Here is a 14728-nt window from a genome sequence, read left to right on the forward strand (position 1 = left end):
ACCTGTCAATCATCATGTCACTGTACACTGACCTGTCAAACTGATCTGTCAATCATCCTGTCACTGTACACTGACCTGTCAATCATCCTGTCACTGTACTGACCTGTCAATCATCCTGTCACTGTACTGACCTGTCAATCATCCTGTCACTGTACACTGACCTGTCAATCATCATGTCACTGTACACTGACCTGTCAAACTGATCTGTCAATCATCCTGTCACTGTACTGACCTGTCAATCATCCTGTCACTGTACACTGACCTGTCAATCATCCTGTCACTGTACTGACCTGTCAATCATCCTGTCACTGTACTGACCTGTCAATCATCCTGTCACTGTACACTGACCTGTCAATCATCCTGTCACTGTACACTGACCTGTCAAACTGACCTGTCAATCATCCTGTCACTGTACACTGACCTGTCAATCATCCTGTCACTGTACACTGACCTGTCAATCATCCTGTCACTCTACACTGACCTGTCAAACTGACCTGTCAATCATCCTGTAACTGTACACTGACCTGTTAATCATCCTGTCACTCTACACTGACCTGTCAAACTGACCTGTCAATCATCCTGTCACTCTACACTGACCTGTCAATCATCCTGTAACTGTACACTGACCTGTCAATCATCCTGTAACTGTACACTGACCTGTCAATCATCCTGTCACTCTACACTGACCTGTCAATCATCATGTCACCGTACACTGACCTGTCAATCATCCTGTCACAGCAAACTGACCTGTCAATCATCCTGTCACTGTATATTGACCTGTCAATCATCCTGTCACAGTAAACTGACCTGTCAATCATCATGTCACAGTAAACTGACCTGTCAATCATCCTCTCACAGCAAACTGAAAATCTGAAAAATTCGAAAATCCGAGGACTTCTGGCACACTCTCTTCAACATACTATGCTTTAGGACACACTTATTAATCTCACACACTGTTTAGGATGGAGAGTGTAGAGTGTAGACGCTTCAGTCATGTGATCAGTCATGTGATCCTCCTGTCTGTGTTCAGGGAACGTCAGGATCTCGGATCTCGGATTGGCTGTGGAACTCGCCGACGACCAGCTGAAGATCAAAGGTTACGCTGGAACTCCAGGTCAGTGCGAGTGTGTGGTCAGCGAGGAGCAGTCACACACTCACAGTCACACACTCACAGTCACACACTCTCAGTCACACACTCTCAGTCACACACTCACAGTCACACACTCACAGTCACAGTCAAACACTCACACTCACAGTCACAGTCACACACTCACACTCACAGTCACACACTCACAGTCACACACTCACACTCACAGTCACAGTCAAACACTCACAGTCTCACTCTCTCACTCTCACACACTCACACTCACAGTCACACAGTCACAGTCACACACTCACACTCACAGTCACAGTCAAACACTCACAGTCTCACTCTCTCACTCTCACACACTCACACTCACAGTCACACAGTCACAGTCACACACTCACAGTCACACAGTCACACACTCACACAGTCACAGTCACACACTCACACACTCACACTCACAGTCACAGTCAAACACTCACAGTCTCACTCTCTCACTCTCACACACTCACAGTCTCACAGTCACAGTCACACACTCACAGTCACAGTCACACACTCACACTCACAGTCACACACTCACAGTCACACACTCACACTCACAGTCACAGTCACACACTCACAGTCACACACTCACAGTCACACACTCTCAGTCACACACTCACAGTCACACACTCACAGTCAAAGTCAAACACTCACACTCACAGTCACAGTCACACACTCACACTCACAGTCACACACTCACAGTCACACACTCACACTCACAGTCACAGTCAAACACTCACAGTCTCACTCTCTCACTCTCACACACTCACACTCACAGTCACACAGTCACAGTCACACACTCACAGTCACACAGTCACACACTCACACAGTCACAGTCACACACTCACACACTCACACTCACAGTCACAGTCAAACACTCACAGTCTCACTCTCTCACTCTCACACACTCACAGTCTCACAGTCACAGTCACACACTCACAGTCACAGTCACAGTCACACACTCACACTCAGTCACACACTCACAGTCACACACTCACACTCACAGTCACAGTCAAACACTCACAGTCTCACTCTCTCACTCTCACACACTCACAGTCACACAGTCACAGTCACACACTCACAGTCACACAGTCACACACTCACACAGTCACAGTCACACACTCACACACTCACACTCACAGTCACAGTCAAACACTCACAGTCTCACTCTCTCACTCTCACACACTCACAGTCTCACAGTCACAGTCACACACTCACAGTCACACAGTCACAGTCACACACTCACACTCACACAGTCACAGTCACACACTCACAGTCACACACTCACAGTCACAGTCAAACACTCACTCTCTCACTCTCACACACTCACAGTCACACAGTCACAGTCACACACTCACAGTCACACAGTCACAGTCACACACTCACACTCACAGTCACACAGTCACAGTCACACACTCACAGTCTCACAGTCACAGTCACACACTCACAGTCACAGTCACACACTCACAGTCACACACTCACAGTCACAGTCACACAGTCACAGTCACACAGTCACACAGTCACAGTCACACAGTCACAGTCACACACTCACAGTCACACACTCAGTCACACACTCACAGTCACACACTCACAGTCACACACTCACAGTCACACACTCACAGTCACACACTCACAGTCACACACTCACAGTCACACAGTCACAGTCACACACTCAGTCACACAGTCACACACTCACAGTCACACAATCACAGTCACACAGTCACAGTCACACACTCACAGTCACACACTCACACTCACACACTCAGTCACAGTCAAACACTCACAGTCACACACTCACAGTCACACAGTCACAGTCACACACTCACAGTCACACAGTCACACACTCACAGTCACACACTCACAGTCACACACTCACAGTCACACACTCACAGTCACACACTCACAGTCACAGTCACAGTCAAACACTCACAGTCACAGTCACACACTCACAGTCACACAGTCACAGTCACACACTCACAGTCACACACTCACAGTCACACACTCACAGTCACACAGTCACAGTCACACACTCACAGTCACACAGTCACACACTCACACTCACAGTCACACAGTCACAGTCACACACTCACAGTCACACACTCACACTCACAGTCACAGTCAAACACTCACAGTCTCACACTCTCACACACTCACACTCACAGTCACAGTCACACACTCACAGTCACACTCACACTCACAGTCACAGTCAAACACTCACAGTCACACACTCACAGTCACACACTCACAGTCACAGTCACACACTCAGTCACACACTCACAGTCACACACTCAGTCACACACTCACAGTCACACACTCACAGTCACACACTCACAGTCACAGTCACAGTCAAACACTCACAGTCACACACTCACAGTCACACACTCACAGTCACACACTCACAGTCACACACTCACAGTCACACACTCACAGTCACACACTCACACTCACAGTCACACACTCACACTCACAGTCACAGTCACACACTCACACTCACACTCACAGTCACAGTCACACACTCACAGTCACACACTCAGTCACAGTCACACACTCACAGTCACACACTCACAGTCACACACTCACAGTCACACTCACAGTCACACAGTCACAGTCACACACTCACACTCACACACTCACACTCACACTCACAGTCACAGTCACACACTCACAGTCACACTCACAGTCACACTCACAGTCACACACTCACACTCACAGTCACACACTCACAGTCTCACACTCACACTCAGTCACACACTCACAGTCACACACTCACAGTCACACTCACACTCACAGTCACACACTCACAGTCACAGTCACACACTCACAGTCACACACTCACACTCACAGTCACAGTCACACACTCACAGTCACAGTCACACACTCACAGTCACTCAGTCACTGTCACACACTCACAGTCACACACTCACAGTCACACACTCACAGTCACACACTCACACACTCACAGTCACAGTCACAGTCACAGTCACAGTCAAACACTCACAGTCACACACTCACAGTCACACACTCACAGTCACAGTCACACACTCACAGTCACAGTCACAGTCACACACTCATAGTCACACACTCACAGTCAAACACTCACAGTCACACACTCACAGTCACACACTCACAGTCACAGTCACACAGTCACAGTCACACAGTCACAGTCACACAGTCACAGTCACACACTCACAGTCACACTCACAGTCACAGTCACAGTCAAACACTCACAGTCACACACTCACACTCACACTCACACTCACAGTCACAGTCACAGTCACACACTCAGTCACACACTCACAGTCACAGTCACACACTCACAGTCACAGTCACACACTCAGTCACACACTCACAGTCACAGTCACACACTCACAGTCACAGTCACACACTCACAGTCACAGTCAAAGTCACACACTCACAGTCACACACTCACACTCACAGTCACAGTCACACACTCACAGTCACAGTCACACACTCACAGTCACAGTCACACACTCACTCTCACACTCAGTCACACTCAGTCACACTCAGTCACACACTCACACTCACAGTCACACACTCACAGTCACAGTCTCACTCTCACACTCACAGTCACAGTCACACATTCACAGTCACACACTCACAGTCACACTCACAGTCACACAGTCACAGTCACACACTCACACTCACACACTCACACTCACAGTCACAGTCACACACTCACAGTCACACTCACAGTCACACTCACAGTCACACTCACAGTCACACTCACAGTCACACACTCACAGTCACACACTCACACTCACACTCACAGTCACACACTCACAGTCACACACTCACACTCACACTCACACTCACAGTCACAGTCACACTCACAGTCACACTCACAGTCACACTCACAGTCACACACTCACAGTCACACACTCACAGTCACACACTCACAGTCACACACTCACACTCACAGTCACACACTCACAGTCACACAGTCACAGTCACACACTCACACTCACACACTCACAGTCACAGTCACAGTCACACACTCACAGTCACACTCACAGTCACACTCACAGTCACACTCACAGTCACACACTCACACTCACAGTCACACTCACACTCAGTCACACACTCACAGTCACACACTCACAGTCACACACTCACAGTCACACAGTCACACACTCACAGTCACACTCACACTCAGTCACACACTCACAGTCACAGTCACACACTCACAGTCACACACTCACACTCACAGTCACAGTCACACACTCACAGTCACAGTCACACACTCACAGTCACTCAGTCACTGTCACACACTCACAGTCACACACTCACAGTCACACACTCACACTCACAGTCACAGTCACAGTCAAACACTCACAGTCACACACTCACAGTCACACACTCACAGTTACAGTCACACAGTCACACAGTCACAGTCACACACTCACAGTCACACACTCACAGTCACACACTCACAGTCACAGTCACACACTCACAGTCACACACTCACAGTCAAACACTCACAGTCACACACTCACAGTCACACAGTCACAGTCACACACTCACAGTCACAGTCACACACTCACAGTCACACTCACAGTCACACACTCACAGTCACAGTCACAGTCAAACACTCACAGTCACACACTCACACTCACACTCACAGTCACAGTCACAGTCACACACTCAGTCACACACTCACAGTCACAGTCACACACTCACAGTCACAGTCACACAGTCACAGTCACACACTCACAGTCACAGTCACACACTCAGTCACACACTCACAGTCACACTCACAGTCACACACTCACAGTCACAGTCACAGTCAAACACTCACAGTCACACACTCACACTCACACTCACACTCACACTCACAGTCACAGTCACACACTCACACTCACACTCACACTCACAGTCACAGTCACAGTCACACACTCAGTCACACACTCACAGTCACAGTCACACACTCACAGTCACACACTCACAGTCACACAGTCACACACTCACAGTCACACTCACACTCACAGTCACACACTCACAGTCACAGTCACACACTTACAGTCACACACTCACACTCACAGTCACAGTCACACACTCACAGTCACAGTCACACACTCAGTCACTCAGTCACTGTCACACACTCACAGTCACACACTCACAGTGACACACTCACAGTCACAGTCACAGTCAAACACTCACAGTCACACACTCACAGTCACACACTCACAGTCACAGTCACACAGTCACACAGTCACAGTCACACACTCACAGTCACAGTCACACACTCACAGTCACACACTCACAGTCAAACACTCACAGTCACACACTCACAGTCACACACTCACAGTCACAGTCACACACTCACACTCACAGTCACAGTCACACACTCACAGTCACACTCAGTCACACACTCACAGTCACAGTCACAGTCAAGCACTCACAGTCACACACTCACAGTCACACAGTCACACACTCACAGTCACAGTCACAGTCACACACTCACAGTCACACACTCACAGTCAAACACTCACAGTCACACACTCACAGTCACACACTCACAGTCACACACTCACACTCACAGTCACAGTCACACACTCACAGTCACACTCACAGTCACACACTCACAGTCACAGTCACAGTCAAACACTCACAGTCACACACTCACACTCACAGTCACAGTCACAGTCACACACTCAGTCACACACTCACAGTCACAGTCACACACTCACAGTCACAGTCACACACTCAGTCACACACTCACAGTCACAGTCACACACTCACAGTCACAGTCACACACTCACAGTCACACAGTCACACACTCACAGTCACACTCACACTCACAGTCACACACTCACAGTCACAGTCACACACTCACAGTCACACACTCACACTCACAGTCACAGTCACACACTCACAGTCACAGTCACACACTCACAGTCACTCAGTCACTGTCACACACTCACAGTCACACACTCACAGTGACACACTCACACTCAGTCACAGTCACAGTCACACACTCACAGTCACAGTCACACAGTCACACAGTCACACACTCACAGTCACAGTCACAGTCACACACTCACAGTCAAACACTCACAGTCACACACTCACAGTCACACACTCACAGTCACAGTCACACACTCACACTCACAGTCACAGTCACACACTCACAGTCACACTCACAGTCACACACTCACAGTCACAGTCACAGTCACACACTCACAGTCACACACTCACACTCACAGTCACAGTCACAGTCACAGTCACACACTCAGTCACACACTCACAGTCACAGTCACACACTCACAGTCACAGTCACACACTCACAGTCACAGTCACACACTCACAGTCACAGTCACACACTCAGTCACACACTCACAGTCACAGTCACACACTCACAGTCACAGTCACACACTCACAGTCACACACTCACACTCACACTCACAGTCACAGTCACACACTCACAGTCACACAGTCACAGTCACACACTCACTCTCACACTCACAGTCACACTCAGTCACACACTCACACTCACACTCACAGTCACACACTCACAGTCACAGTCTCACTCTCACACTCACAGTCACAGTCACACACTCACAGTCACAGTCACACACTCACAGTCACAGTCACACACTCAGTCACACACTCACAGTCAAACACTCACACTCACAGTCACAGTCACACAGTCACAGTCAAACACTCACAGTCACACACTCACAGTCACAGTCACACACTCACAGTCACAGTCACACACTCAGTCACACACTCACAGTCAAACACTCACACTCACAGTCACAGTCACACAGTCACAGTCAAACACTCACAGTCACACACTCACAGTCACAGTCACACACTCACAGTCACAGTCACACACTCACACTCACAGTCACACACTCACAGTCACACACTCACAGTCACACACTCACAGTCACACACTCACAGTCACAGTCAAACACTCACAGTCACACACTCACAGTCACAGTCACACACTCAGTCACACACTCACACTCACAGTCACAGTCAAACACTCACACACTCACAGTCACACACTCACACTCACAGTCACAGTCAAACACTCACACACTCACAGTCACAGTCAAACACTCACAGTCACACACTCACACTCACAGTCACAGTCAAACACTCACAGTCACAGTCACACACTCAGTCACACACTCACACTCAGTCACACACTCACACTCAGTCACACACTCACACTCAGTCACACACTCACACTCAGTCACACACTCACAGTCACACAGTCACAGTCACACACTGACAGTCACAGTCACACAGTCACACTCACAGTCACAGTCACACACTCACACTCAGTCACACACTCACTCACAGTCACACGCTCACACGCTCACAGTCACAGTCACAGTCACACACTCACAGTCACACACTCACAGTCACACACTCACAGTCACACACTCACAGTCACACACTCACAGTCACACACTCACAGTCACACACTCACAGTCACAGTCAAAGTAACACACTCAGTCACACACACTCACAGTCACACACTCACAGTCACACACTCACAGTCACACACTCACAGTCACAGTCACACACTCAGTCACACACTCAGTCACACACTCAGTCACACACTCACAGTCTCACAGTCACACAGTCACAGTCACACAGTCACAGTCACACACTCACAGTCACACACTCACAGTCACTCAGTCACACACTCACAGTCACACACTCACAGTCACACACTCACAGTCACACACTCACAGTCACACACTCACAGTCACACACTCACAGTCACACACTCACAGTCACGCACTCACAGTCACACACTCAAAGTCACACACTCACAGTCACTCAGTCATTGTCACACACTCACACACTCACAGTCCCACACTCACAATCACGCACTCACAGTCACACACTCAGTCACAGTCACACACTCACAGTCACTCAGTCACTGTCACACACTCACAGTCACACACTCACAGTCACACACTCACAGTCACGCACTCAGTCACACACTCACAGTCACACACTCAGTCACACACTCAGTCACACACTCACAGTCACACACTCACAGTCACACAGTCACAGTCACACAGTCACAGTCACACACTCACAGTCACACACTCACAGTCACTCAGTCACTGTCACACACTCACAGTCACACACTCACAGTCACACACTCAGTCACACACTCACAGTCACACACTCACAGTCACACACTCACAGTCACACACTCACACAGTCACAGTCACACAGTCACACACTCACAGTCACACACTCACAGTCACACACTCACAGTCACACACTGACAGTCACACAGTCACAGTCACAGTCACACACTCACAGTCACACACTCACAGTCACACACTCACAGTCACACACTCACAGTAACACACTCAGTCACACACTCACAGTCACACACTCAAAGTAACACACTCAGTCACACACTCTCAGTCACACACTCACAGTCACACACTGACAGTCACACACTGACAGTCACACACTCACAGTCACACACTCACAGTCACACACTCACAGTCACGCACTCACAGTCACACACTCACAGTCACGCACTCACAGTCACGCACTCACAGTCACACACTCACAGTCACACACTCACAGTCACACACTTATTAGTTGCTTATTATCATGCAGGACATCGGCTGTTTATTAGTACTCATAAAACACTTATTCTGCATGATCATATTCTACAACCCTTAATCCTACAATACTAAATTTTACAACCTTACTAACTAATAATTAGCAGTTATTGAGGCAAGAGTCATAGTTAGTGAGAATTGAGCCCTAAGCTTAAGTGTGATCGATTTAAACATTTAATTTCAGTCTTGTGTGCTTGTCATTTATAGTAGTTTGTGTTGTTTAACAATATGTCTATGTTTTTTATTTTTCATTTTTATTTCCCTTTAGTTTTGTTTTAGGCGACGTTGACAATTGGATAAATGCAAAACTTTCAAATATGATCCTAACATTGTCATATTATCCTTATATTTTAATCATTACAAGCACAAGTTGTAATTGCTGACTCACACACTCAGTTTGTTGAGCTGAGTTCATGACACTAACTAACCATATAACACGTGTATTATTATAGCTTTATACTATATTACTGTATATCACTGCGTATGAACGTGACTTTAACACACTCACCTCTGACTGATGACTGGATATAATTCTTGCTTTCATGCAATAAAAACACTATATGAATGAACTCGAATGGAGTTGTTTTAGTAGAACGTGTGTGTGTGTGTGTGTTCAGGGTTCATGGCCCCGGAGCTGCTGAAGGGTGAAGAGTATGATTACTCCGTGGATTACTTCACTCTCGGGGTCACGCTGTTCGAGTTCATCGCCGCTAAAGGACCGTTCAGGACTCGAGGAGAGAAGGTGCTCTTCAACATTCATTCTTTTTCTTTTAAACATAACTTACTCAAATCCCTCCCCCTTCACAATAACCCTGGCAGTCGGTAAAAAATAAATACAAATTAAATATATATAAATAAAAAATAACATCCTTAAATATACAGCGCTTTATTCCATACACTCCTACTCAGCATTACGCATACTATAACTTCACACATCTATAGCCTCTTCAATATCTCCATCTTTAACAAATTCCTAGAACATCTTCATGAAACTCAGAAGATTCCCCTTTATCACATTATGTTAATGCGTTTGATGCATTTGATATGCATTCCTTATAAAATGAATAACTTGAATGCAATGTAAGTCACTTCATTACGACTTTAAATGTAAATGCAGTAACATTGTAAGCTGCAGGAGTTTGGTGACAGCGCCACCTGTGTGTCAGTAAGAGTTAACGTCTCTGATGAACGTGACAGTTCTGTCGTCCCACGAACACACTAGTGTATGAGCCGCTGTTCCTCTCCGTGTTTGATCGTTCACTGCTCAGGTGGAGAATAAAGAGGTGAAGAAGCGGATCCTGAACGACCCCGTGACCTTCCCGGAGAAGTTCAGTGAGAACGCCAAGTCCATCTGTGAGGGGTTACTGGCTAAAGAAGTGGACAAGAGACTGGGCTTCAAGAACGGCTCGTGTGACGAACTGCGCGCTCATCCGTTCTTCAGTGAAATCAACTGGAGGAAACTCGACGCAGGTGCGGATCATAATGTTTCTGAAAGAGTCGCTTCTGCGCACCAAGACTGTGTTTATTTGATCAAAAAAACTGCAAAACAGTGAAATATTATTCCAATGTAAATGTAGTGCATAAGTGCATAGTGTATAAGTGCATAGTATATAAGTGCATAGTGTATTAGTGCATAGTGTATAAGTGCATAGTGTATAAGTGCATAGTATATAAGTGCATAGTGTATTAGTGCATAGTGTATAAGTGCATAGTGTAAAAGTGCATAGTGTAAAAGTGCATAGTGTAAAAGTGCATAGTGTATAAGTGCATAGTGTATAAGTGCATAGTGTATAAGTGCATAGTGTATAAGTGCATAGTGTATAAGTGCATAGTGTATAAGTGCATAGTGTATAAGTGCATAGTGTATAAGTGCAGTGCATAGTGTATAAGTGCATAGTGTATTAGTGCATAGTGTATTAGTGCATAGTGTATTAGTGCATAGTGTATTAGTGCATAGTGTATAAGTGCATAGTGTATAAGTGCATAGTGTATAAGTGCATAGTGTATAAGTGCATAGTATATAAGTGCATAGTGTATTAGTGCATAGTGTATTAGTGCATAGTGTATAAGTGCATAGTGTATTAGTGCATAGTGTATAAGTGCATAGTGTATAAGTGCATAGTGTATAAGTGCATAGTGTATAAGTGCATAGTGTAAAAGTGCATAGTGTAAAAGTGCATAGTGTAAAAGTGCATAGTGTATAAGTGCATAGTGTATAAGTGCATAGTGTATAAGTGCATAGTGTATAAGTGCATAGTGTATAAGTGCATAGTGTATAAGTGCATAGTGTATAAGTGCAGTGCATAGTGTATAAGTGCATAGTGTATTAGTGCATAGTGTATTAGTGCATAGTGTATTAGTGCATAGTGTATTAGTGCATAGTGTATAAGTGCATAGTGTATAAGTGCATAGTGTATAAGTGCATAGTGTATAAGTGCATAGTATATAAGTGCATAGTGTATTAGTGCATAGTGTATTAGTGCATAGTGTATAAGTGCATAGTGTATTAGTGCATAGTGTATAAGTGCATAGTGTATAAGTGCATAGTGTATAAGTGCATAGTGTATTAGTGCATAGTGTATAAGTGCATAGTGTATAAGTGCATAGTGTATTAGTGCATAGTGTATTAGTGCATAGTGTATTAGTGCATAGTGTATAAGTGCATAGTGTATAAGTGCATAGTGTATAAGTGCATAGTATATAAGTGCATAGTATATAAGTGCATAGTGTATTAGTGCATAGTGTATAAGTGCATAGTGTATTAGTGCATAGTGTATTAGTGCATAGTGTATAAGTGCATAGTGTATAAGTGCATAGTGTATAAGTGCATAGTGTATAAGTGCATAGTGTATAAGTGCATAGTGTATAAGTGCATAGTATATAAGTGCATAGTATATAAGTGCATAGTGTATTAGTGCATAGTGTATTAGTGCATAGTGTATAAGTGCATAGTGTATAAGTGCATAGTGTATTAGTGCATAGTGTATAAGTGCATAGTGTATAAGTGCATAGTGTATTAGTGCATAGTGTATAAGTGCATAGTGTATAAGTGCATAGTGTATAAGTGCTTAGTGTATAAGTGCATAGTATATAAGTGCATAGTGTATTAGTGCATAGTGTATAAGTGCATAGTGTATAAGTGCATAGTGTATAAGTGCATAGTGTATAAGTGCATAGTATATAAGTGCATAGTGTATTAGTGCATAGTGTATAAGTGCATAGTGTATTAGTGCATAGTGTATAAGTGCATAGTGTATTAGTGCATAGTGTATAAGTGCATAGTGTATAAGTGCATAGTGTATAAGTGCATAGTATATAAGTGCATAGTGTATTAGTGCATAGTGTATAAGTGCATAGTGTATAAGTGCATAGTGTATAAGTGCAGTGCATAGTGTATAAGTGCAGTGCATAGTGTATAAGTGCATAGTGTATAAGTGCAGTGCATAGTGTATAAGTGCATAGTGTAAAAAGTGCAGTGCATAGTGTATAAGTGCATAGTGTATAAGTGCAGTGCATAGTGTATAAGTGCAGTGCATAGTGTATAAGTGCAGTGCATAGTGTATAAGTGCAGTGCATAGTGTATAAGTGCAGTGCATAGTGTATAAGTGCATAGTGTATAAGTGCAGTGCATAGTGTATAAGTGCATAGTGTATAAGTGCAGTGCATAGTGTATAAGTGCATAGTGTATAAGTGCATAGTGTATAAGTGCAGTGCATAGTGTATAAGTGCATAGTGTATAAGTGCATAGTGTATAAGTGCATAGTGTATAAGTGCAGTGCATAGTGTATAAGTGCATAGTGTATAAGTGCAGTGCATAGTGTATAAGTGCATAGTGTATAAGTGCAGTGCATAGTGTATAAGTGCATAGTGTATAAGTGCATAGTGTATAAGTGCAGTGCATAGTGTATAAGTGCATAGTGTATAAGTGCATAGTGTATAAGTGCATAGTGTATAAGTGCAGTGCATAGTGTATAAGTGCATAGTGTATAAGTGCATAGTGTATAAGTGCATAGTGTATAAGTGCAGTGCATAGTGTATAAGTGCATAGTGTATAAGTGCATAGTGTATAAGTGCAGTGCATAGTGTATAAGTGCAGTGCATAGTGTATAAGTGCATAGTGTATAAGTGCATAGTGTATAAGTGCATAGTGTATAGTGTATAAGTGCATAGTGTATAAGTGCATAGTGTATAAGTGCAGTGCATAGTGTATAAGTGCATAGTGTATAAGTGCAGTGCATAGTGTATAAGTGCATAGTGTATAAGTGCATAGTGTATAAGTGCAGTGCATAGTGTATAAGTGCATAGTGTATAAGTGCAGTGCATAGTGTATAAGTGCATAGTGTATAAGTGCAGTGCATAGTGTATAAGTGCATTGTGTATAAGTGCATAGTGTATAAGTGCAGTGCATATTGCATAAGTTTATAGTGTATAAGTGCGTCATTTGGGACACAGCTAATGGTTATGTTTATGCAACTGGCCCTCTAGTCATGTGATGCACTAACGCCGCACTGATTCGCTACAGGGATTCTTCCTCCTCCGTTCGTCCCGGATTCGAAGACGGTTTACGCCAAAGATCTGGACGACGTGGGCGCGTTCTCCACGGTGAAGGGGGTCGGCCTGGAGGACGACGACAAGAACTTCTTCGACGAGTTTGCGTCGGGAAACATCTCGATCCCGTGGCAGGAGGAGATGATCGAGACGGGCATGTTCGGCGAGCTGAACCTGTGGGGTCCGAACGGGACGGTGCCGAACGACCTGCGCAGAGAGTCAATCCTGGAGCAGCCGCCCAAATCCTCCACCTGCAGCGTCTCATAATCACACACACACACACACACACACACACACACACACACACACACACACACACCTGCAGCGTCTCATAATCACACACACACACACACACCTGCAGCGTCTCATAATCACACACACACACACCTGCAGCGTCTCATAATCACACACACACACACACACA

The 14728-nt window shown here is 45.2% G+C and overlaps 1 protein-coding gene across 1 annotated transcript in view; it reads left to right on the plus strand.

The window, feature by feature from the left end:
- grk1a (G protein-coupled receptor kinase 1 a) overlaps positions 1 to 14583 on the plus strand; it is a 24128-nt gene extending 9545 nt beyond the window's left edge. Inside the window, exons 4-7 of the mRNA XM_079615859.1 lie at positions 1031 to 1114; positions 10374 to 10498; positions 11025 to 11226; positions 14279 to 14583. Of these exons, the coding sequence (XP_079471985.1) occupies positions 1031 to 1114; positions 10374 to 10498; positions 11025 to 11226; positions 14279 to 14571 (704 nt within the window). The 3' untranslated portion in view covers positions 14572 to 14583. The remainder of the gene's footprint in view (positions 1 to 1030; positions 1115 to 10373; positions 10499 to 11024; positions 11227 to 14278) is intronic.
- Positions 14584 to 14728: the final 145 nt, after the last annotated feature.

Source organism: Phoxinus phoxinus (genome assembly GCF_949152265.1).
Source record: "Phoxinus phoxinus genome assembly, chromosome: 6".
NCBI classification, from domain to species: domain Eukaryota; kingdom Metazoa; phylum Chordata; class Actinopteri; order Cypriniformes; family Leuciscidae; genus Phoxinus; species Phoxinus phoxinus.